This window comes from Salminus brasiliensis, chromosome 7 (genome assembly GCF_030463535.1).
Source record: "Salminus brasiliensis chromosome 7, fSalBra1.hap2, whole genome shotgun sequence".
NCBI classification, from domain to species: Eukaryota; Metazoa; Chordata; class Actinopteri; order Characiformes; family Bryconidae; genus Salminus; species Salminus brasiliensis.
In genome coordinates this window covers 41,413,689-41,440,205 of record NC_132884.1, presented here as the reverse complement: position 1 = coordinate 41,440,205, position 26,517 = coordinate 41,413,689, and the positions used below count along the sequence as shown (strand labels likewise).

Sequence of the window (26,517 nt, the reverse complement as noted above, 5' to 3'; positions counted from 1 at the left end):
TTGTAGATACTAAATTGTTTATAGCGGCTCCTGAATAATCTATTGCAGTTACTGACAAATTCATGGTGGGTCCTGAATTATTCCCAAAGGATACTGACTAACAGATAGTAGTAACTGAATAATTCATAGTAGTTATAGAATAATTCATGGTCGATACTAAATAATTCCTAATATTTTACTGACCCTAAATAATTCTAAATGGGTCCTGAATAATTCATAGTAGATACTAAATAATTCTTAGTAGGTACTGCAATATTCATAGTTGATTCTGAATAATCCATAGTAGTTACTGCCAAATTTATAGTAGATCCTGAATTATTTACAGTGGATCCTGAAGAACACATAGTTGTTACTAAATAACTCATAGTAGCTACTAAATAACTCTTAGTAGGTATCGATTTATTCATAGTGGATCCTGAATAAATCATTGTAGATACTAAAGAATTCATAGTGGATCCTAAATAATTAGTTCAAAGTAGACACTGAATAATTAATAGTAGTTATATAATAATTCATGGTGGATACTAAATCATTCCTAATATTCACTGACAAATTCACAGTGGACCCTGAATAATTCTAAGTGGGTCCTGAATAATTCATAGTAGATACTAAATAACTCTTAGTAGTTATCGATTTATTTATAGTGGATCCTGAATAAATCATTGTAGATACTAAATGATTCATAGTGGATCCTAAATAGTTAGTTCAAAGTAGATACTGAATAATTCATAGTGGATACTGAGCAATTCTTGTAATGTACACGTGACTGTGTCTGAATAATTGTGTCCAGTTAGTCAGACGTATTAGTAGCAACGCATCTTGCACTCTGTCTTGGGGAGGGTTCCTTTTCCCTGTTGTTCATCAGATGTTTGTCTGTTGAGCATCTATAACTGTTAAAGTATGCACCGGAGGTCTCCTCATTTGCCAAGGAAACAGGACCGGTCAGTGGGTTTCATTACATACGTAGCGCTATTGTGAAGGTGAGGTTGCATCGCCTCATTTAGTTTGGCAGTGCAATCTTGAGCTTATCGTTTTGCTTCTCACACTCTATGGATAATAATAGCACACTGTCCTTATGGGGACAGATGAGAGATTGGTTGTAATTACGATGCATGCCGATGTCTTTCGCACTGGCCAGGCCTTTTAGAAACTGCCACAAACAGTTAGGAAGCAGGAGGCCGTGGTTTGCTGTTCTGTCAGCTCATTATCATTTCGATCCCAGTCGAAAAATGTACCCCCGGAACACAGACTTGCCTGGTTTCCTGCTGGAGTGGAGATGTGAGTTCAAATTAAAAGGTGCCATAGGATGATATCGCCACTGGCGATCGGAGGATTGTGCCCGTTAATTCTCTCGTTTCTGTGTCCGGGTGAATGTGGAGCCGTGTAATCTAATCTGACAGAGAAAACCCAGTGAAAGGCCGCATCTCCCAAACTTAAGTCGCCGGGCAAATCCACCCGGGGACCCCCCTCCGTCCTCAGGATCGCAACAGACGCCCACCGATTATTCACACCAGCGCTGCCATGCTGAGCCAAGGCCTTCACCGAAGATTATGCAACCCTAACCAAACGATAGCGGCTCATCCGCGCTCCAAATCTCTATTTATGGGGTTAGGAGGCACAGCTAGCGAAAGGCAAGAGAAATCTCGGCTCGAGCCAAAGCCCGAGAACAGACTGTGTGTACAAATAATACTGAACCTTAGGGGTGACATCTTTAAACGCTCTGGGACTATTTATCTCATGTTTAGAGAAGATTGGGCTTGTCTGCAAGTTTGAATGCAATGAAAAGATTTCACATTTTCTTTGAGACCGCTGGAGAAATGACAGTTACTGGCATCCTAAGACACAAACTGGGAGCTAAGAGGAGAGAAACAGCATTTGTTATTCTAAGAAATGCTTTCAAATGTTTCCCAAATGGCAGTTTTGGCAATCTTGGCTAGTCGGGCTTGGTGTGTTTGTCTGAAAAACAATTTAAACAGTCTTGGTTTGTTTGCTGTGTAGCTGTAGAAGAACCAGCCGAGTTCCCGGATTCTCTCAATTGAGTGGTTTCATATCTGTATCTGCAAAAATTGGACAGATGTTAGATTTGACGGATAGTTGAAGCCCTTGTTTTCAGGTGATGTTGGACCACTGCAGTAAAAAACCTGCCTTTTATGCATTTTACTGCATCGATAAGGTGAATTTAGTCCCAACTTTCACATTTTATGACTGTTTATAGATTAGAATTGACTAGATGATACATGTCCATAGATGATATATGGATAAAAGTATTGGGACACCTGCTGATTCAGTGTTTCTTCTGAAATCAATTCTTTAAAATACAGATTCTTTATAAAAATTCTTTATAAAAATAGTTTCTCCTGCTTTTGTTGGAGTAAATGTCTCTACTGTCCAGGGAAAAAGACTTTCTACTAGATTTTGGAGGAGCATTGCTATGAAGATTAGATTGAATTCAGCAACAAGAGCTTTAGTAAGGTCAGGGTGTTGGATTATTACCACCCCACCTCATCATCGCAAACAAAAGTACTGGATGGAGCTCCAAGATCATTCCAGAGAACACAGTTCTTCCACTGCTCCATGGCTCAGTGCCAGAGGGAGTTATATATCCCTCTAAACCTATTCTTTTGACACTACTTCTCTACAGTGGTACAGCAGATTAACAGAGAAGCAAAGGTGGCATTTTTTGCCAATAGGTGTTCTATAGCATAGCTCTACATCTCTTTACAAACATGGCTCTTTATGAAGCCAAGTGGTTCCTCTATGCCATGGCTTATAGAACCCCTTGTAGCACCTTTATGTACACCAGTGTACCAGTGTTAAGATAAAGGTATGCAGAGCAATCCTTGCTAATTCCATCTCTACCGGCACCTACTCTAGGTGCAGCAACCCCTTGATCCCACCACAACCCATACAACTGCTAAACATGCTCTGAAAAAGCTTGCTGCAGTATTCCATCAAAGGGCTAAATCCCAGGCCTTGAGTCCAGCAGTCAGTGACCATGATGTTGAGCTTTGTTGAAGGCGGATCCAGCTCTGTACCAGCTTGGAACAAATCCAGGCTACAGCCGAATCATAACAGGCTGGAACCTCTGCGGAAAACAGTGAGAAAGCGCCCAGCATTCTGCTTAGCCTAGCGCTGCATGCTTCCGAGTGCAATATTTGGGCTGACAGGGCCTATTAATAGGTGAAGGGAAGTAGCTTTTGAGGTCGGCAGATGCAAATCTCCCCATTTTTGTGAGGAATCAAGCTTCTGTTTGTTTTTTTTTATTGTTGTTGTGTGTTTTTTTTTTTCTTTTTTTCCTATCCGAGCTTGACAAGCAGCGCATAATTCAGACGACGGCGAGCTTCTTAACCTTCCGAACTGCATGGCGTATATTTTCTAAGAGGCTGAGGTTAAGGAGTTCCAATTACAGAGCACTTTAAAGAACACGGCTCCGGCTCTTGTCTACGGTTCATAATCAAAATGTCATCTTGCTATTACAGCTGGCGCTTTCTGGCTCCGTCTACGTGGAGTCTTTTAAACCCGAGCGGAATGTGCTTAAGGTCTCTTGAATGCCGGAGACCTCTCTTTAGCTTTAGCGATAGGGAGATGCTGATGTTTCCGCTTTTTGCTATATATATAAATAATTTTTGATCCCTACCATTTTTAACAGCTCCACTCTCTCCAGTGGAGTGGAGGTGATCACTTCAACAAAAGTGTAATCATTGATGTGTCTGTAAAGCGAATAGGAAATCAAAAAAAAAGGCTGTCACATTTGGCCCAAAATGTCTCATTTTAATTATTTCTGTAATTACTTTTCCCACAGATTATCCATCTCGCATTCAAGGGAAAAATCATTCCATTCACAAGCAATTGGATGAGAGTCATATTCGCCCTTGGCAACTGAAGATGACGTTACTATGGAAACGGCTAGCGCTGCTATCAATCATGGGCTGCCTCGCAGGTAAAACGTCTTACTCGTCATTTCATTCCAAAAAAAAATGCTTTTCTTATTTTTCCCTGTTTTTAATCTACATTTCAGCTGCACTCGTCGTCATGTGATGCCATGTTAATATTTATTATTTTATTGATTGGGCTGGAAGCTACACCTGCAGACTTTTAACATCATGTTCATGATGCTTAGGGGAGGGTTTGAGGTAAAAAGGCGGTCTGAATGTCTGTAAATACAGTACATGACTTTCAGATACTGCTGATCTGATGCTATCGGGAATATTTTATCAAGTGTGGGATAGAGGCCAGGCAGAGGCGGCGAACGCCAGTCGTTATCACTATCACCATGTTTTTTTAAGGCTTTTTTTTTCAAAATTACGTCTGACATGATCTGCTTTAGCTATAATTAGCTGCTGTACTCATGTGTATTTTCTCAGAGAACAAAGCAAATACAGCGAGTGCCATATGATGATATGAAGGTTGTTACAGTGCTGAATCCCTTTTGATAGTCGCCGTGTTCGCAGGCCTTCTGGCTTGTGAGATTTAGATCCTCGGCTCTGACTGGGGCTTTGAACATGGGCTTTGAAACTGATTAGAAAAGCACTTCTTCTTCTTCTTTTTCTTTTTTTTTTGTTCAAGCGCTGCTGCCCTTCACCCATTCGTTCTGGGGCCTTTTACATTCGAGCTCCCGGAGCTCCGCTGGGACTTGAATCCTATCCGTGGCTATGGACATGTCAGAGATGATTATCTAGAACTTTGGGATGGAACTGTGTCTGCATCTCCCCAGAAATCGCTGCCTCTGTACGCCCTTCTGCACTCATGGGATTAACAGTGAATTTCATTCGCTCTTTATTTTTGTGCCAGCTGAGCTCCCTGCTTGAAAGTGAAGGTTGAGCCCAATGTGAGTCAAATGGGCCATTCATTGTTCCTAGGTGACAACCCCCCCTCCCCATACCTCACACACACACACACACACACAGTGCTATTGGCACTGCTAAGATCTTATGGGCCCCTGTGTACCAAGAAAAATGGGGTACTGTAAATTAACTACATAAACAATACATATCAAATAGCAAGTAGCTTAACATATACTGTAAGTACACCATATGGACAAATGTTTGTGGACACCCCTTCTAATGACACATATGTGCAAATGCATATGCACAGCTTGTCTAGTCCCTAGTCCTTGTAGAGAGGTACTCTCTGGCACCATGCTGCCTAATGCCAGACGTGGGCTAGTAGAGGGGTGTAAAGCCCCCCAGCATTGAGCTGTGGAGCAGTGGAAGAACTGTGTTCTCTGGAATGATGGATGGTGAAGCTCCATCCAATGCGTTGGGGAGTTGGGGATGATGAGGTGGGGTGGTGATCATCATCTAACATCCTGACCTCACTAATGCTCTTGTCCCTGAATGCAATCAAATACTCACAGCAATGCTCCTCCAAAATCTAGTAGAAGTCTTCTTATCTGGACAGTAGAGACAGTTACTCCAACAAAAGCAGGATCAGCTCTTTTTTAACATCCTTGATTTTGGAAAAAAAAAACATGAATGAGCAGGTGTCCCAATACTTTTGGGACAACAAAAATAGCTAAGGAGCTAGCTTTCCTCCTATTGGTTGAGAGGCTAGAGAAAATCCTCAATCTTGAATGGTCAGATGTTTGGAAAGACATCTGAGCCAGCGTTTTACTTTATACTCTCTCTCTCTCTCTCTCTCTCTCTCTCTCTCTCTATATATATATATATATATATATATATATATATATATATATATATATAAATCCCCTTCAAATATTGGAGTATATGGGAAATTTAAATCAACTTATATATTTCAGTATATTTCTGAATATCAATACATGCTGGTGGTGATCATCATCCAACATCCTGACCTCACTAATGCTCTTGTCCCTGAATGCAATCAAATACTCACAGCAATGCTCCTCCAAAATCTAGTAGAAGTCTTCTTATCTGGACAGTAGAGACAGTCACTCCAACAAAAGCAGAATCAGCTCTTTTAATACCCTTGATTTTGGAAGAAACCATGGATGAGCAGGTGTCCCAATACTTTTTTCCAAATAGTGTTTTGTTTTTTTAATTATTTATTATTCAAGTGTTGAATTGTAGAGTAATACTACAGGATTCTACACTAATATGACTCTATGGGTTATGCAGCGTGACACAGCAGCAGTTCTGGAGAGAGGTTCTCCTCTTGCAGCTCCACCACCAAACCTCCATAGTGCAGTAGCAGCAGCGCTCCGTCCGGCCCAGAGTGGGAATGACGGAGACGATGTTCTCCCTTTTCCAGTCAGTGGAGCATCAGTGTGATCCTAAAGCTGCTATTTTTGTATACAATTGATACATCATGTTGCTTTAATGGTTATTAATGCAGGCTTATTCTATTGTAGCTTCTCATGAGTCACGGATGTAGAAGTAGCTATAGTAGGAGTCCAGTAAGAATGTCAAAGGGGGCTATAATGTGCTATGAGGCCCAATTGGACCACCTATGCTTAAGGTTGTTCAAATCTGAGGGCGTTTTCGATGGCTTTGCGAAATCTACAAGACAAAAAAATCAGCAAGGCAGTGCAGAGTCAGACACAGCTCACAGATGGGCCTTGACAACTGAGTTGGAAGATAAGGTTTCAGAAACAAAGTCCCGTCAGTGGATGTCATGCCTCAGAACTGCGCTGTGGCTGATCTGCGCAGTGCTGTATCAAACAGTTTCGGCATGAGCAAGATCCCTTGATTTTCACCAAAAAGCTCTTAAATGATACTCTCCCAGCTCACACTGTGCTGCTAAAGACTCGGCTGTCCCCAGTTATTCCCTCTGCTCGTCAATAAAAAAATCTGCTGAGCAAATACTTGAGTTTGCATGCCCTTACGTAACACAGTGTTATGCTGGGAGGATGTGCAGTTATCTATAACATGCAGGAGGTCACTTCTGTTTATTTACTTATCTATAAAATGTGGTAATTCACTCATCCTTTCAAGCCGCCAGTTTGCTTTGTGCCTCCAGCTCAAGTATCTTCTGACTGCCTCCATCATGCCTTAGAGCAGGGCACTTAAGGCCGAGTTGCTCCAGGGGAACTACTCCAGGGGAACTACAGCACTCCAATCTGAAGGAGCGTTCAGACGACAGGTTTTTTAATGCGAGGCACGTCGCGTCATGTCTCGCACTTTAAGAAGAAGCAGGATATGCTGCTCAGGGCTTCATGTGTTTGATTGACAAGTAGGTAAACAGGAAAGGTGATTTAAGAGAATGGAATTAATAAACCCAAAATGACGAATGAAGAAAATATAGATAATATTTCTGTAATGAAACACCAATCAATTTACTGTGTTTGAAAATAGCTAAGGAGCTAGCTTTCCTCCTATTGGTTGAGAGGCTAGAGAAAATCCTCAAGCTTGATTGGTCAGATGGGAGAGTTTGGAAAGGTGTTATCTGGACTTAACATCTCAGTCAAATTGTTACTTATATAAATATATATATATATATATATATATATATATATATATATATATATATACAGTGGGGGGGGGTTTAGTCAGTCACCAATTGTGCAAGTTCTCCCACTTAAAAAAAATTAGAGAGGCCTGTAATTGACATCATAGGTAGACTCAACTATGAGAGACAAAATGAGAAAAAAAAATTCTGAAAATCACATTGTCTGATTTTTAAAGAATTTATTTGCAAATAATGATGGAAAATAAGTATTTGGTCACCTACAAACAAGCAGGATTTCTGGCTGTCACAGACCTGTAACTTCTTCTTTAAGAGGCTTCTCTGTCCTCCACTCATTACCTGTATTAATGGCACCTGTTTGAATTGGTTAACAGTATAAAAGACACCTGCCCACAACCTCAAACAGTCACACTCCAAACTCCACTATGGTGAAGACCAAAGAGCTGTCGAAGGACACCAGAAACAAAACTGTAGACCTGCACCAGGCTGGGAAGACTGAATCTGCAATAGGCAGCAGCTTGGTGTGGAGAAATCTACTGTGGAGCAATAATCAGAAAATGGGAGACCTACAAGACCACTGCTAATCTCCCTCCATCAGGGGCTCCACGCAAGATCTCAGCCCGTGGGGTCAAAATGATCACAAGAACGGTGAGCAAAAATCCCAGAACCACACGGGGGGACCTAGTGAATGACCTGCAGAAAACTGGGACCAATGTTACAAAGGCTACCGCCAGTAACACACTACACCGCCAGTTCACCTTCTAAACTTCCAATGGAATCAATACAAAATAATTTATCCAAGCCATTTTGGAGTATTTCTATTGGTCCATTCATCATGAAATTTAGATACAATGTAAAAAAAAGAAATATAAATTGTCTAATTGTCCAAATTATGTCCAAAAGTTAAAAACATAAAAAATACAAATACAAGGAAATGCAAGGACCATATGTGTCATAGTACATAAATTACATACAAGTACTATAACTGGTATTTATTTGGCCGTATATCAGATTTCTTCATTATGGGGAAGGCAAACTCCAGCTTGGCCTAGCTTAGTCCACTAATTTAGCATTGCTAAAAGGAATGAAGAAGAACTGTGATGTGACATCCTGCAAAAAGTCTATCATTAGATCATCAAATTAAATATCAATGAAAATAGTAATGTTCAAACACTAACTGATGCTAAACCCTCTAAAAAAAAACATAAAAAACTTAATAGAAACATATACTGACTCGCATCTCGCTGAGTGATGGGGCAGAGAAAGGGCCATCCTGCCTAGATCTATTGTATCTATAGACAATGAGGCTGGTAATACACTCTGGAACTCACGGATGGCTGTGGCATCACCACAGACCTGCAAACTCCCAATGATTGGGAGTTTTTTGTGAATATTTTTTTATTGCTTATACATTTTATATATATAATTTTACACCACACACAGCTTCATGTCTGATTAGACAAATCAGTAAAGTCAATAGACTCGTACCACAGTAGAACCATGGCTGCCCTGGTATAATGCAATCTGGCAGTGATCTGCTCTAGTATAAGAGCAAGGTTTTACAAGAACACCCTGTTCAATCCTGAATTTTAGGATTTTTTTATGATTTTAAGCAAGCAATCTCCCAATAACATGGTGAACACTTAAGCAGCTGGACCACTCTCATTTTTATACATTAATTTTAAAAAGCTCAGAAATGTGATTGGCAGATTGACCGAATTCGATTAATGTGGAAACTTACTGAAAACTACTGTGATCTTCATAAAATAACTTTAGACCATCATATTGCTTGTATCACTTACACACTACTGTTACCAAACTGCAGTGCCTGCCTCATGATTTGTATTATTTAATTAGTTTAATTTCAGCTGTGTCTGTTCTTTATTTGACTTTTACTGTCTTCAGATTTCATTAAATGTCTTAGAATCCGACCCCTACGCTAACACTGTCCTTGAGAGCTCAAACATGTGAATGAACACCCACCAGCAGAGCAACCCACACATGCACAAAAAGACAGGAAACACATTTGTTGTAAGTTACATAAGCCTTATATTCTGACAGTTTTATATAAATATTGATGTGAAATCAATAAAATGGTCAGAAATTTCCTCTACCCATACAAGTAATGGAATACATCTATCTTCTGCGAAGGCGGTGATATCCGGCCTTTAGACATATGTCCCTGCTCTGCACTGTCGGCTCTTTCAGGGGATGATAAAAGCTGGTTTGACTGGATATCTTTTTTATATATTTATATATCTATATATACTAAAACTAGCAACATTTTACACCTTATATAGAACCTTAATATGACAATCTTTCACCCTCAAAGTTTATAAATTTGATAAATCTGACCCTACAGATGGTCGTTCAGATAGTAAATGAATTACTACACAAGGTATAGTGGTGGTGGTGTTTACCGGAATAAGGCCAAAACACATTTGTAGGTATTTGCATTCAATTATTTTTTGGTGCTGTATTGATTATGTACTGATAATTGATTCATTAAATAGTGGAACCTTTTCTGGTTGGTGATAATTTAAAAAATATATAATTGCAAGGGGCTTGCCTTGTAATTGAAGAACCATTTAACTAGGCAGAGAACCATTTACACATTCAAAAGGTTCTTTAATTACTGTAAAGTTGCATAGTAGGCTTTGAAGTACCCTTGAAGAACCCGTTTTTAAGATAATTAAGGTGGATAAAAATATTAAAATTAACTTTATTTACAAGCTTAATACAACAATGATTTTTTGATTCATGAGAAGGATCTTAAGTATGTCAACATAGCAGTACGCCCAATAACATTTAACAACATCCAGGAGAGATTATACTCTGGCAGTGGATCAGTTTTCACTCTCTATAGACATCATTCAAGCGTCAGTGAAATCAGATGATTGTATGAGGACGTTACACGAGATTACAGGTCAGAGAACCAATCAATGACAGGGATGTCCATGCCTGGATACTTTTGAAAGCTGACAGTATAATTATTAGTAGAGAAAAAAGACTGTAGAGACTCTTTTTCTACTTTTGAAGCTGTTTTCAATTTAAGCTGGCTCTAGACACAGATCAGCCATAACATTAAAACCACTGACAGATGACTTGGATTACTTTGATTATTAGGTTCCAATGATAGCTGTCAAGTTGTAGGTGATGTGTTGAAGCAGGCAAAACATCAGGCTTAGGGTCGTAGGGTGTTCCCGGTATGCAGTGGTCAGTACCTACCAAAAGTGCTATAAGGAAGGACAACCAGTGAACTGGTGACATGGACCACCGGCGGGTTACATGGACCATTAGGCAGGTGGTTTAAATGTCATGGCTGATTAGTGTACGACTGTATTTACATCAGATTATTCAACATTATACAAAACTATTATAAAAACCATCATTCCAGAGAACACAGTTCTTCCACTGCTTCTCAGCTCAATGCTGGGGGGCTTTATACCCCTCTAACCCATGTCTAGTACCAATAGGTTCATGTTTATCTGCTGTAGAGGGCCTGTTCTATTGACAATCTGTATCAGCAATGGGTACAACCTAAAGTAGCCGAATGTATTCATTAGAAGGGTTGTCCAAAAACATTTGGACATAGTGTCACTCCCCTTTGTGAAGACGATTCGTACTATTATGAAATAATCCTTTTTAATCCATTTTTCGAATAACTGATATTAATCCAGACATTAATCCTGACAGTGGTAATGTAAATTAAGCACAGTATAAATGTCACACTACAGATCGTTAATTTTTTAACTCAGGAATAATTGATGACTTTTGATGACCCATGAGTAGGTTCAGTGCTCTCTTCCTCTGTATTGCTGCTGTGCTCAAGATTGAGCCCAGTAGCAGGCGAAGGGTTACAGAACCCTTTAGCGACACTAAGAAGGTGAAAAAAAGCTGAGATAGATTCTCCACTGTACAACGTGGCCCTTTTGCAGAGTAAATACAGCGCTCAAGTGCCGCAATGGGGTCCCAGTTGAGCTGACCATGGCGTCCATGGGAGCTGAATTGGACGTGTTCTCATCGGATAGGAAAGATGGCTCAGGTCCTTTTTCCCTGTTGATCTAGAGCAGTGTTAGCCAGTTGAGGGTGTCTGTTAGGTCAATTGTGCAGATTGAATTGCGAAGAGTGTCTGAAAGTAGGCCACAAATAAAGAAGATAGAATTGACCAAGTGCTGTATTGATGATATACTGAGAACTGATTCTTTGACTCCTAACAGTGGTGGAACATTTTCTTGTTGGTGCTAATTTTGGAAGATTTCGTGACAAAACATCTACAAGAGGCTTGCCTCATAACTGAAGAATCCTTTAACGAGGCAGGGAACCATTTATGTATTCAGAAGGTTCTTTAATTGCTGTGTAGAACCATAGTACACTTTTAAGTACCCCTGAAGAACATCTTTAAAGGTGTAGATAAAAATATCAAAATTAACTTTATTTATAAGCTTAATAAAAACACATTATAAGGAGCAAGAGCTTGTCATTCTGAAGAAAGTAGTGAGATCTTGTCGGTGAGCTAGTCTGGTTTCTCCTGGACGCCACTCAGTCCAGCCAGCACAGCGTGGAGGATGTGTTCAACTCCAGCAGCAGCAGCAACAGCTTACCTGATTTACCATCATTAAGCCCTGATTTACCAAACTCTGTCCCCATAAACAGCTTTACTAGAATATGTAGAGAAGTACTGCTAATAGAATAGGACTCTTCGGAGCAGATAAACCTATTGGCACCTTGCTGCCTAATAGTAGGGTTGGCTAGAGGGGTATAAAGCCCCACAGCATTGAGGAGCTGTGGAGCAGTGGAAGAACTGTGTTCTCTGGAATGATGGATGGTGGAGCTTCATCCAATACTTTTGGGATGAGTTGGGTAGTTGGGGATGATAAGGTGGGGTGATGATCATCATCCAACATCCTGACCTCACTAACGCTCTTGTTACTGAATCCGCACTCAAATCCTCACAGCAATGCTCCTCCAAAATCTAGTAAAAAGCCTTCCTCCCTGGACAGTAGAAGCAGTTACTCCAACAAAAGACAGGATATTTTTAGAAAGTAGTTGACGTCTGTTTTCAGCTTTGGTTGGGTTCTGTACTGTTGGATTTGGTAGAGTTTGTAGAGGATTGATTGTTTTCTTAAGAAACCCAGTTAAAAGAGCAGTCCAGTAATCTATCTGAATAATAACTCTACTTGTAAGAAACGCATGAAAAAGTTTCTTGCACCGCTCTGGGATAGAAAAGCCTGTAATATTCATTTCTCAAATGAAGGAAAAAAACAGCTTTAGTGACTGTGTTTACACAGGGGATAAAAAGCAAAGGGACCTACTTTCCCTTACATAGCCACTGACCTGCTATCCAGTAGCTTTTCATTTCCATGTTTCACACATTAAAAATAGAGTACAGTCTTACAGTTACACAGCGCCCCGAGTTTTCCAAAAGCTTATTAGCTTTATGAGCCACTTGCTTGCTTTATCATTTAAGAATCATCTTAGTGCTGATGTGCTTTTAGGAAACCCAGCATCCTCGTTCTTGATCAGAAGAGCTTCACTGTTTACTCAAGAATAACCTCAGCTAGTTTAAATAGACAAAAAATTCCAAGATACCTCTAATCTTAGACTCTACTAAACACAAGTCAATATAGAGATCACAATACTCTACTCTTCACCCAAGTCCTCTCAGAAGAGGAGGGTCTTCAGTCTGGGTTTGAGGACAGCGAGCGTTGGACACCCAGGGGAAGTTCGTTCCACCACTTCGGTGCAGGACAGTAAAAAGTCTGGACGCTCGTCTTCCGTGGATCTTAAAGGATGGCAGGTTGAGCCGAGCCGCACTTGAAGCTGGAAGGGCTCTTGGTGCAGATCGGCTTTTGACCATCGCTCCAATACGGAGAGGCTGGTCCGTTCTTGGCTTTGTAGGCCAGCATCAGAGATTTAAATCCAGGAAGCCAGTGAAGAGGCCACAGCGACTGCCGGCCTCACCATCAGCATCGCTTTTACATCATTAGCAACACTTCTGCAGCATTAGCATCGCTACTGCAGTGACTGCCAGCCCCACCGAGCTTTGCCACCGCTGTGGGAACATTGGATTTTCTGCGTTAGCATTGCTACCACGCAGGTCGCCGGACTGGCCAGCATCGCTATTGCGCAATTAGCATTGCATTGATTTCTTTATTTTATGAGCAAGGCCGCGACGATTGCCAGCCTCACCCAGCATCGCTTTTATGTCATTAGCAACACTTCTGCAGCATTAGCATCACTACTGCAGTGACCACCAGCCCCACTGAGCATTGCTGCGTTAGCATCGATAATGTGCAGACTGCTGGCCTAGCCAGCATCACTAGCATGGTGTTTATTACCCACCATGGGTCGTTTACATCTAAAAACTAGTAAATATATGGTCTACATCTTAAGGCTCTTAGGGCAAGGCTTAAGTCCTTTACCAGGCAGGGTGACGGGAAATGCTACAGGACCCAAACTCCCCATTGCTAAAATGCTATTGACCATTCAATGCAGCCAGTGGCGGTCCGGTAAAGCTAGGCTTGTTTGTTTTTTCTTGATAATGGAAGTTTGGACCGTGTGCTTAGCTGGTGAGCCTACCTGTATTAACAACTTATCTAGTATCTAATCATTCATGGCTCAAATGCCACTAGCAAGGTGTCGTGGCATTGGCTGTGTTAGGTGATTCAGGGTATTCATTATAGAGGTTAACTGGTCCAGAGTGGTGCGTTGAGTCTTCATTCACCTCTGGCATCAATGGCCTGTGGGGCACCACTGTTGGTAGGGTGGTGGCATCTTGAAAAATGCCAAATTTGTTGGATGCTGTAGAGCCGTCTTTGTGAAGGTGTACCAAGAATGGACCAAAATGTGGTGTTTTAGAAACAAAGGGATTTACCTCAGTGTTAATTAGCAGCACATTTTACCGAAACTGAGCATTAAGGTACTGTGATTGGATCAGGGACCAAATCAACTGGATCTGGACCCCCATTAAGCCCCCATTAACCATTAACATTCAGTTCATTTTTGGCTTGTGTTAGCAGTTTAAGCTATTGGTCACCCTCATTTCGTTTTCCCCATTTCTCACCAGCTTGTGCACAGGATACACTCTTCCATGGCCCGAGCTGGAGAACTGAACCCACTGACCTGATTCTACCCATCCACTCCCCAAATCAAGAGGCTGTTCTAACATGCGAGGCGTCTGGCGTCCCTTCCCCACAATACAGGTGAGCGTTCCCCTTTACTATTCAAGACTATTTGTAAGTGTTCAGTGCTTCTGTGCTACACTTCAGTGGTTTGGTTTTGGCAGTGCCTCCCCCCGGGGGATCGAATGGGAGACTAATAGTACTGATTGCTATTGATTTTCCGGGGGAGTGGTGATTTGTTTGTCCCATCAGTTTACCTCTGTAGAAATACGGTAACCTACTGTATTGTCAAGTGCCTCTGCTCCACAGCATCTCAGCATGACCTGATTTTCCATGAGCTTCTACTTGAGCTTTTTTTCCCCCTATGTTACATCGACCTGATACGCTAAATGGCTTAATCTGAATATTATGAAAGTAAAGGCGAGTTCAGTGCTGGAGCAACACAGCTGTACAGGTATAGACTTATTATTTTCCTGGTGTGTGCAGATCTCAGTGTGAGCTTTGGGTTTTCTCAAGCTTGATGTATTAGTCCCACCTGGAGAGTAATGTACACTTTCATTGCAGTGGGGAGGAAAAATGGCTTTGAATATAGGAAAGATCTAAATGACTAATTTGTGCTCAAGATTTCCAAGATACCAAGTCCCCTGCTTGGTCCCCGGGGGGACGTCTGGCCTGAAAATAGCAGCCGGCACTGCCTCTGTGGTAGATTGTGTTTCAGAGCTTGGGTCAGCATCATGCAAATCCTCAAGCAAGTGCTTTGGGGGCGGCAGGGGAGGGGAGGGGAGGGGAGGGGAGGGCGAGACAACCTTGCGAGTGACATTCCATTAAATGTATGCATTTCCCTTTCTTTAGCGGGGAACACAGGCCTAGCTCAACAGTGGGGTGTGTGATTATACTCACTGTGCAAGATGAGGGGGTTCAGGAGAGGAGCTAAACCATTACACTAACAGGCACTGTGCGAAACAAAGGGAACGAGTGCGCCGCTCACCACTGCTCTTCAAACAGATTGGGATTTCGCTCTCTAATTAGACCGCTCAGCTCCTGCCTTATTTATGAAGACTTTGGTAAACACAGAGGCGGCATGCTGCCGTCACAGGATCACACCTGACTTTTTTATGTATGGCAACCACAGAGCAACACCATAGAAACCACTTGAAACACCCTAGCCACTTCTAAAATTCCTTAACCCATCAGAAATGGCATAGCAACCATTCAAGCAACCACTTAGCAAAGCCATAGCAAAACCTAGGATACCATATTGACCCCCTAGCATCACTGTAGAAACCACTCGAAACACCCTAGCCACTTCTAAAATTCCATAGCAACCCATCTAAAAATGGCATAGCAACCACCTAGCAATACCATAGCAGCCTTCCAGCAACTACTTAGCAATGGCATAGCAAAAACCTAGGATACCATATTGACCACCTAACAACACTATAGAAACCACTCGAAACACCCTAGCCACTTCTAAAATTCCTTAGCAACCCATCTTGAAATGGCATAGCAACCATTCAAGCAACCACTTAGCAAAGCCATAGCAAAACCTAGGATACCATATTGACCACCTAGCAACACTGTAGAAACCACTCGAAACACCCTAGCCACTTCTAAAATTCCTTAGCAACCCATCTAGAAATGGCATAGCAACCATTCAAGCAACCACTTAGCAAAGCCATAGCAAAACCTAGGATACCATATTGACCACCTAGCAACACTGTAGAAACCACTCGAAACACCCTAGCCACTTCTAAAATTCCATAGCAACCCATCTAAAAATGGCATAGCAACCATCTAGCAATACCATAGCAGCCTTCCAGCAACTACTTAGCAACGGCATAGCAAAAACCTAGGATACCATATTGACCACCTAATAACACTGTAGAAACCACACGAAACATCCTAGCAGCCGGGTTCTTGCTGGTTATTAGTGGTAATTTGTGCTGGATAATCTAACTTAACCAGTGAAAGTTAACATGTTTTGTGATGATGTTGTGCAAAGCCACCTGTAATACTTTAGCAACCACCTAGCACTACCATAGCAGCCAGCTATCCAGCAACCGCTCTCCAAAACTGCAGCTTTACAGGAGAAGGAAAAACCTTTATAACTTTCAATGGAAGTCAATATAAAAATATTTTTTCCAAAGATAGAAAAAAAATCTTTTTCTAAAAAAATCTTTTTGGAGCATTTCTATTGGTCCAATCATGAAAACATAGACACTATGTAAACAACTGCCAGATTCACATTATGTCTAAAAGTGAAAAAAAAAATTTAAGACATAAAAGTTTGCATGACAGCAGTGGAACATTCTCAGAATATACCAATGTTTTTGTTCTGATCTGTTCTGATTGTCTGATAGTCCAGGTTGTAACATGACCTCCCAGTAATATACTGACCAAACCTGTCTGGACAGGGTGCCAATGGTATGTTTGGGAACTTTACTAGTGTTTACATACTACCATCTATCCATTCATCCATCCATCCATCCCTCCATTTATCCATCTATCCATCCCTCCATTTATCCATCCATCCCTCCATCCATCCCTCTATCCACCCATCTATGCATCCCTCCATTTATTCATCCATCCATCCATCCATCCCTCCACCCATCCCTCTATCCATCCATTCATCCATCCATCCATCCATGCAGTTGCAGAATTATTGAGTGTGAGTCAGGAATTATTTAAAAACTACTTATTTTTTTTTATTTATTTTAATGCAAAGAAATACTCAGTTTTCCATGATGTGCGAATTCAGGAATAAATGTAGGAGGCTAGCTGTCATTTCGAAGGTTTTGATAGGAAAGTGATGACTTGCAGTACACTCGCAGTATCTACCCCATCCGTCTTCACTAGTCTGGTCCATAGAACACTTTTAATATGTTAACTTTTCTCTGTTGAGAAATTAGGAACTGCAGTGTCAACACTGATCGCTGTTTGCCGCTACAGTTAAGATTGACTTGAAGGTTAAAAGACAGATAAAAAAGAGGAGGAAATCAGGGGAAATATGTCATGGCATGGCTTACTTTGAAGTCAGCAAATATTTGAAAAGATCCGTTTTTGAAGATTCTTAATCTTTTTGATTTGAATGAAAAGCCTTACACCTACAGCACCGTCTCCGCCGTAACATTGACATGGCGTTCAGGGAGTTGCCGGAAGCTCCAATATAAAATCTGCGCTTCTCAAACAATGATTTCAACGGTGTCAGGAGAAAAGGATCATCTGATAATGTTCTACCCGATCTGCCATTTGAGAAATTCGCGCATGGCAGCGAAATCTCCACGCGGCGTCCGTCTCTGGCAAACCAGAGCAGCACACGCCCCGACAGGTGAAGCCTCCTACATCCGGCTCCCTAATGCACACAGCGCTTCCCACGGAGCAGGGGAGGCAGCTAAATGTTGACTCAAGGACACCGTCTCCGGTCCAACTGCAGCTAGCGAAAAAGCAGCCCAGTCCCCGAAGAAGATTCTGTTACTTTCTCGCTTCAGAGTTGTTTTTCGGAGTCTGGTCCTATTCCAGCGAGGCCGGCGTGAAGCTTGAAGAATTACCCAGCACCAGGAGTTTTTTTGTCTCTCCGTCTCAGATTCCCACTGAGCTGCGAGCGCAACGTTGAGTCAAAGAGGAGTGTTTTTGGCGTGCTTCACATCTTTCCCACAAAGGCTGCTTCAAGAAACTTGGAATATTTGTGCTCTTTTGTAGCGACAGAGCTGCTTTTAATAGGATAAAATGGGCCTTTGTGACTGATTAGTGCAGCTCCTGTCAGCCAAAAAGATGTTCATGTTGTTGTTTTAGGTGACGTAACACTGTTGCATGGGATTGTCATTAAAAATGATCAGTATAAGCAGCAATGCTTATAAATGATAGTGGATTTAGATAACTGTGTCTTACTGAGCAACAGTGCAGTTATTGACCTCAATCTCAGTTCTTGTTTTCTTTCCTTAAAATCACCAAATACAAGAAAGAACCAGCATTATAAAAGTTAACCAGATAAGAATAAACTTTCATTTATTCATTTATTCTTTTATTTATTTAAATCTATTGGAGCCTTAACACAGAAGACCTATTACACACTAAGGCGTATTACTCAGTAATTACAGGGACTTCTACACAGAACAAGACAACCATAATCACCATTAGTGTTGGTCTCTGCGTTTAACCCATCCGTGTAAAGAACACACACACTAGTAATCAAACACACACTAGTAATCACACATGCCCGAAGCCTTGGGCAGCCATTGCTGCAGTGCCCGGGGAGCAGGGAGGGTGAAGGGCCTTGCTTAAGGTCCCAACAGTGGCAGCTTTCCGAGCCCCAGTGGTGGGGCTATTCTCTGGCAATTAAGGTTTGTAATATCGCTTTCGGCCCGCCGGTGGTCAGTAGGCTTTTTAAGGGGGTAGGGCAATGTTACCTCTTTGTCTATGGAATCCTAAATGTCTCTATTTATTCTGTTTAATCTCCTTTTCTCTGTCAAAAACATGATCCACATGTGATCTAACAAAGCTGACATTCATAGACGCTTGTTCAGTCTCAGAAACTGAGACTGAGTCTTCTGCTCAACAAACACATGCATAGGAAGATAAGTCGCATACAGATGACAAACAAAGCTTTTACCGATCCGAACTGTGCTCTGAATTAGCCACACTTTACTTACTTAGAAAAAAAATCCAGGGCATCCAATCGACTAAATTAGTGAGCTCAGGATGTTGGATGATCAACACCTCACCCCACATCATCCCCAAGTCAACTCATCATCCCAAAAGTACTGGATGGAGCTCCACCAGCCATCATTCCAGAGAACACAGTTCTTCCACTGCTATACAGCTCAATGCTGGGGGGCTTTATACCCCTCTAGCCCCACGCCTGGCATTAGGCAGCATGGTGCCAATAGGTTCATGTTTACTATCTGCTCCAGAGAGTCCTATTCTATCAGCAGTACTTAGTCAGCAATGGGTGCTACAACTTAAAGTAGCTGAAAGTATTGATTAGAAAGGGTGTGGCCTTTGTTCTTTGACCCTGAGGTGCTTTTATAACAAAGTATATATACTGTTTTATGTTATACGGACAAACCATTTTTTACAGTGTGGGATAATGTGGGAAAATGATAACGATACATTATCCTGAAGCCTTACAAATTACATTTGGATTGAACGTCCTGGACTCCAGCTTCAATTGGGTTTAGTCTGGAAGTCTGGGGTTTAGACTGTCCTTTAAAATCAATCTGAAACACCCAGCAGATAACACACACTGCAGTTTTCATAATCCATCGGTATCGCTGAAACCTAACATGAATGCCGCTGTGTAACGCTTGGTACCAGTGAACCAACATAGACAATACTTCAGTCAGCACTAATTAATGAGCCACAGACTGAATCCTCAGGGAGAAACAGGTCTGCAGTTTGGCAGAGGTCACTCCAGGAGTGTCTGGGAAGCAGAGGGGAAGGTTGAGGACGAGTCTCTTGCAAAATTGATGCAGCCCTGAAGGTCAGCCAGAGTTCATACAGACTAGGCCAGGATCCACAGCATTCCTAGCCACACAGTCCGCCCGGGGCTTAGCAGTTTAAAGCACCACAGCCATCATCCCTGGCCCAAAAGTGCTGTGGCCTTTGTGTGGCTTCATGGCAATAAAGGCATGGACATAATATGAGTGAAGTATCGGGGAAAATTGAGAAGCAATACCAGGCAGCAGAACTTCAGACCCAGAACTGTCATTATGTGCTTTACCTTCTGTGCTCTGATGCAGGAGTTTCATCCACAAATGATCCCCAGCGTCAGTTAAAACACATTATGTCCTCCCGGTAAAGCCACAGTCTGGTGAAAAATCTCATTTGCACAATTTTTCACCATTATCCCAGCAAGACATGATGGGTGTCTGAGGTTTGTCTGAGATCCTTTGTTTTGCACTGGAGCTACAGTAGGAGGTTAATGTTGCTAACACAAATGTAGTCTATGTTTATGGATGCACATTTTAATAAAAAAAATAAAACATAGTGTTTTATCATTCATCTTAATTTTTACCATTTTCACTTAATGAAACACATAGTGTGGCAGTTGTTGTTTTTATTGTGTCCAAATATGGACAAATATGGACCAATAAAATTTCTCCAACATGACTGGGAATATATTATATAATATGGGGTTATTCTATTTCTATTTTTACATTCACCTTTATTGAAAGGTATGATGTTTTTTGCCTTCTCTTGTAAAAAAGGTGGTTTTGGAGATACAAGGTTTTTGTGTGACAGTGATAATAAAAAATATTATTATTATTATTATTATTAATAATTAAAATAATAATAATAATAATAATAATAATAATATGATCATGGCACATTTTATATCATGTTTCAGTAAATAAATATGAATTGTGTAAAAAAAAAAAGTCATATACATTTCGCTGCTGTCCAATGAAAACCATGCATCTCCATTTGTGTCCGTTTTTAGTTTTCTCCATGGTTTGAACCCTGTAGCTGATTCTGTACTTCTGTGTTAATAATTCTGGATGAATAGAAATGCTCAAAGGGCTTGGAATTTTACATTGACTTCCATTCAGAGTAAAAAACAGTTTTGCCTTCTCCTGTAAAGTCACCATTCTGGACATACATGTTTTTTACGTTGGACCGCTACAATTTATTTTCAGCAGAGGATTTTTTTTTACTTATTTTAATTGTAGTTTTTTTTTTTACATTTTGCATATAACTGTATTCTAATATAAATGTTTTGGTGAAAAGAATTGCTTCATAGCTTCTTGTCTAATATTAGGATCTGCAACCCTTTGCCTTTATGGACTGGACTTTATGTCCAGTTTGGTTTATTCTTTTAAATTGACTTTGTTCTTCATGTCTATGCAGAGCACATCATCGCCCCTTCCACTTTCCAGTATGAGCACTGTTAGGTGTGCAGGTCCACACTGGTTCTCCAGATATAATGGAACACCAAGACAGCAAAATCCTGCATGAACTCTAGCTGAAACAGAGGAAGAGTTGCGAGACAGAGGAAGAGTTGACTAACATGGACAGTGTAATCCTTACCTGACAAAACTGATGCTATTATTAAGGCAAGGGCATGAGGAGCTGGGTATTATATGGTATAAAGCGGCATATGGATTGGCACAGGTGTGCACTGGAAGCGGTGCGGTGGTGTTTCCTCCTCTAGTTTAAGAGTGCATTTAGACATCATTTGTCATTTGTCATTTGGTACCAAAGCAGCTTTTAAAACACTGCTGCATTTTGGTTCTGATTCGTTTAGTGTTTAGATGGACAAGTTGGACATCAAACCTAACGATTTGTAAAGAAAGGTCATCCCACTGAAAAGGTTTTATCTGATGCAGGCTTATCTAATGCAGCCCTATAACACAGGAGTAAGCATGCCAACCCAGCAGAAGCAATAAAACATTACAAAGTTGGATGTCATGAATAAAAGAAGCAGAGTAACAGCCAAAATAGACCTAAATACAGCGCAGGCACTTTCTCACTGTGTTTCAACAGCAGGTCTCTAAAACTCCTCAGGTTCTCACACATAGACCTACAACCTGTTTTACACCAGGAGAAAAAGCATGAAATTAAAATGTAAAGTTACTGATGGTGACACTGCAAATTATGATTCCAAATTCTTAAAAACCTTTATCTTGAACATTTCAAAAGCCTCTATTTATGCTATATATTATGCTACATTATGTATTAGACCAACACTAATGTTAGCTCAACTGCAGATGCATGCTGCAGATGCATGCTAGCTGGCTGTGTTTATCTTGTAAGTATTCTGTGTGTGTTTGAGAGTGTCCAGCGTTTTTTAGTAGAATTCAAGTGATGGGATTTATCGGATGCGATGATATAGCATATTTATAATCGAATGCATATAGATATGACTGCTGGAGAACAGTTTCAAAAGCCTCTATTTTTAGTGACATATAATAATGTGTTCGTTTCTAAAATACACTTTACTAAGTTGCGATTTCATAGAAACAAATATCTGGGGAAAAACAGAGATGTGCGCCCAAGTTTAGGCTTCCATTTCTGGTTAGCTAACATTAGCCTCATAGCTCCACATTGCATAAGCTAAAAAAAGCAAACTCCAGACTACAGTGTCTTGACTGCCTGACTAGCATTTATTACAGAAAGCAAAACATAGTAAGGTTGATATTTCTTTGTACTGTGTCTTTAATGCAAATCAGGCTCCCGCTTTTAACCTCAGAACCGGAGGAGCAGTGTCTGGACTGTTTGAGCGGAGTTGGAGTGGAGCGCAGGTCTGCAGAACAGTAAATCATCAGAGAGAGGACTGAGAGCAGGGCTGTTTAAAATGCAGAGATGACACACACACACTCACACACACACTCACACACACACACACATACACACACAGAGTCGGAGGTGTGTTTGCGCTGCTCCTCATTAGCCCTGCTCTGCTCTGATCTTTGTGAGCAGAGGTTGCCCTCCTCGCTGAGCCCTAAACCAGGCTTTTTTGAGAGATAATTGGAGCTGCTTTGTACAACACATTATTTTTTTGTTTGTGGCCAAAAGTTACATGTTTTGAGTGTGTCCATATCTTTTTTGCTGCTTAGGGTTATACTGGGGAACAGGATGGAAATACACAAATGCATACAGTGACCATGATGATGCTGATGCTGCTGATGCTGATGAGACTCTAGAAACAGTGCTGCACTGAATTGACTTCATTTCCACATGTACACACATGGACAAAATTGTTGGTACCCCTCGGTTAATGAAAGAAAAACACACAATGGTCACAGAAATAACTTGAATCTGACAAAAGCAATAATAAATAAAAATGCTATGAAAATGAACAAATGAAAATCCAACATTGATTTTGAACCATGATTCAACTGAATTATTTTAAAATAAACTCATTAAACAGGCCTGGGGTACCAACAATTTTGTCCATGTGTGTCAAAATGAAGTGTTTTCATGTAGAAATTATGCTTTTTTGTGGTGATTAGTGGTGAAGCCAGGCATTCAGACTTTTTCACCCCGCTGTTTTGTTTTTTTATTGTCCTTGGCCAATGAAAAACATGTATCTCACAAATGGTTCTTTTACAGGAGAAGGCAACAATGTTCTTTACTTTGAATGAAAGTATAGAAGAATAAGAATCAATACGTAATCATTTATTCCAAGTAATTTAGAGCACTTCTTTTTTTTATCCGATTTTTCACCCATTTTCTCCCCAATTTGGACCATCAATTACCCAACCTGTACATCATACCCCCTCCCCGATTGCCCACAATGCCTTTGACACTAGTGAAGGCGGAACAACACACGCCCCACCCGACACGTGCAAAGTCAAGCCTCTCATTTTTTTAACTGCCGCCGATGGAACATCATTAGGCAATCATACCCGGCTGTGACACACCAGCCCGCAGACACCAGCGATGTCGAGAGAGAGCGCCATCTACCCACTCTAAAGAGAGCAAGGCCAATTGGACTCTCTCTGGGCCTCGGTTGCCGATGGCTAGCAGCATGACCGGGATTCGAACCTCGGCGATCCTCTGATCATAGTGACAGCGCCTCAGTCTGCTGGACCACTATTTTCACAGAATATAAACGACAGTACTGATGATGCACCACTGATGATCTGAAGCTCAATGCCATGAAATCTGCATACGCATGCAGGCTACATCGAGCAGCTCTTGGCACACTGCTCATTACAGACTTCATTCAAAACAGCTTCATTAAGTAGAAGCTCCTTCACCAGCTCTACGTCACCTCGGTAGAGTGAAGCTCTTTCAGCCTCACTGTTGAAACGAATGGAGGAATGAATGAACAGCCATTGTTTGTTGTTTACTCATTTAGCTACTGAGTGGTGCAGCTATGGCACTGGGTCTCAGTGTGTGTGTATGTGTGTGTGAGCACATTCCTCCTGCTGAACGGTTGGTAAAGCTTTTCTCAGCCTGCAGAGAGGACTCAGCCACCCTATCAGCTCAGTCTGCTTTCTGTCCTCGTCCATTACTTTCAGTAAAGCTCCAGTGGTCCTCTTCTCTCCACTCGCATCCATACAGATCCTACAAGAAATAGGCTCCTCTATTTCCAAACTAACAGGCACGACAGACAGCAATATGTGTGAATGTATTACAGCGGTCACACAGTTAAGCATGGCCACAGTTAGGCCGGAGGAAGAGCTAGGGGGTAGAAAATAGCTGCCGCATAGAAATGGAAAATACACACTTTTTTTCTGAAACCAGAGGTCCATTTACCTTCCTTTCAGTGCAGTCGGTTAGGCAAGACGCGACTGGAATGTGGTGTCTTTAGTTCTGCGCTATATAACAATACTAAATGATAAATTAAATATTTAATAATTGTTTTTTTTTTATTTGATAATTAAGCTTGTATAATGTAGGAATTTTCATGGTGACAGTACAGATGAGTATATATATATATATATATATATATATATATATATATATTTTTTTTTTTTTTTTTTTGTAGATATCACAGTGAACCATTGCCATTTGATTCCTGATCATCTTAATATTTTTCATCTTTAACATTTGTAAAAAAAAGAACAAAGAAAACAAAAGATATAAACAATACATTTTGCTCTTCCTGTAAATCCTGTAATATTCTTCAGAATTCTTAAATTAGGAACAAACATTAAAAATGTATAATTGTAGGTTTTCTAGAAAGTGAACAAAGCTCAGCCTCAGAACTAAACACCCAGCGAGATCTTAGAAAAGTTTGCTGTTGTCATTACAAATGAATACAGTTTAATATTGTAGTTTTTCATGTGATGTTGTGGTGGGAGAAGGGAGTTTGGGCTTGGGCTTCATTAAAGTCATTAAATTGAGGTTAGATTAGTTTAAGACATGATAAGTTCAGTTTATTAAAAATGCAATTGATCTAATAATGATTGATGGGATAAAAAATTTAACCTTTTTTTAATACGGAAAAATGAATATCTGTGAACAGTAATAAGCCCTACATACTTTTTAAAAAATTACAAAACACCTAACTGGAAGCCATTTGTGGCAAAAAAAAAAAAAAAAAAAAAAAATACGATCATAGTTCAATTATACAAGAACTTTGTATAATTCTTGGCATTTTTCTTTACATTCTTTGATTTAATGTAAAGAATGTATAATGTGATGAACATGATGAATGGACCAATAGAAATGCCATAAAAAAGTGTACATTTACTTACATTAAAGGTAGTTTTCTCCTTCTCCTGTAAAGTTTTTTATTAGGTTACATTTAAGTTACAATTTGTACATTTAAGTCAGTTGTTTTATTATAAACCTTTCAAGTTTAATCAAGGAGTGTATGTTAATACTATATTCTACAAATAGCTCAACACAGTAAGATTATCTGCTTAATTCCATCTGGTATTTTTAATGTTGGTTCACAGTTAATTGGTTGTAAATGTTAATTGGTGTACATAACCTTCCTTTACTTGTTAGCTACTCTAGCCTCGTATCTCCAGTACACTAAACTTCAGACACCAAGCATGTCTTGGCTGATTGACTGCATTTGTGGTAAGTGTGGAAGTTTGACTCTTTGCACAACTTTCACTTTAAGTCTGATAGACTCTTTGATATTTCAAACTTTATATGCATAATTACGTACAATTAGAATCAAAGACTTGACAAATGAAGCCAAAGCCAGTGCAGTCTGCAGTCTGTATAAAAGAGGGGTGAAAGACAGATGGCCTGAACACACTTGTGTGTTCAGAGGTACGTTTTAGGGCACATTTCTCAGTGTCGATTAAAGCGAATGTAACATTTGTGTCTCAAACGCTGATTAAAGAAGTCAGATTAGCTCAAAGCATTATAAAATAATAATGAGGGGTGAGAATCAGCATGAGAGACAGCTCCAGCGTGGCTTTTGTAGTCTGTCGGCTCTGAGTTTGGGGACAGTCAGGGCTGCTTTTTATAAGAAAGAAGCAAGCACTGTCTTCCCCACTCATTAGTTTCATAGCAGAGGAATAATATTGATTTTTTTTCTTTTTCTTTTTTTTTCTCTGCTAAAATCAGCATTTCACACATTTCCGAGCTGTAACACTAGCAG

General features: G+C 40.6%; 1 protein-coding gene across 2 annotated transcripts in view; it reads left to right on the top strand.

Moving 5' to 3' along the window:
• Positions 1 to 26,517, top strand: part of cntn3b (contactin 3b) — a 124,040-nt gene that overhangs the window by 14,303 nt on the left and 83,220 nt on the right. For both annotated transcript variants that reach the window (XM_072684918.1, XM_072684917.1), the window contains exons 2-3: positions 3,803 to 3,940; positions 14,453 to 14,588. In XM_072684918.1, coding sequence (XP_072541019.1) covers positions 3,803 to 3,940; positions 14,453 to 14,588 — 274 coding nt within the window. The remainder of the gene's footprint in view (positions 1 to 3,802; positions 3,941 to 14,452; positions 14,589 to 26,517) is intronic.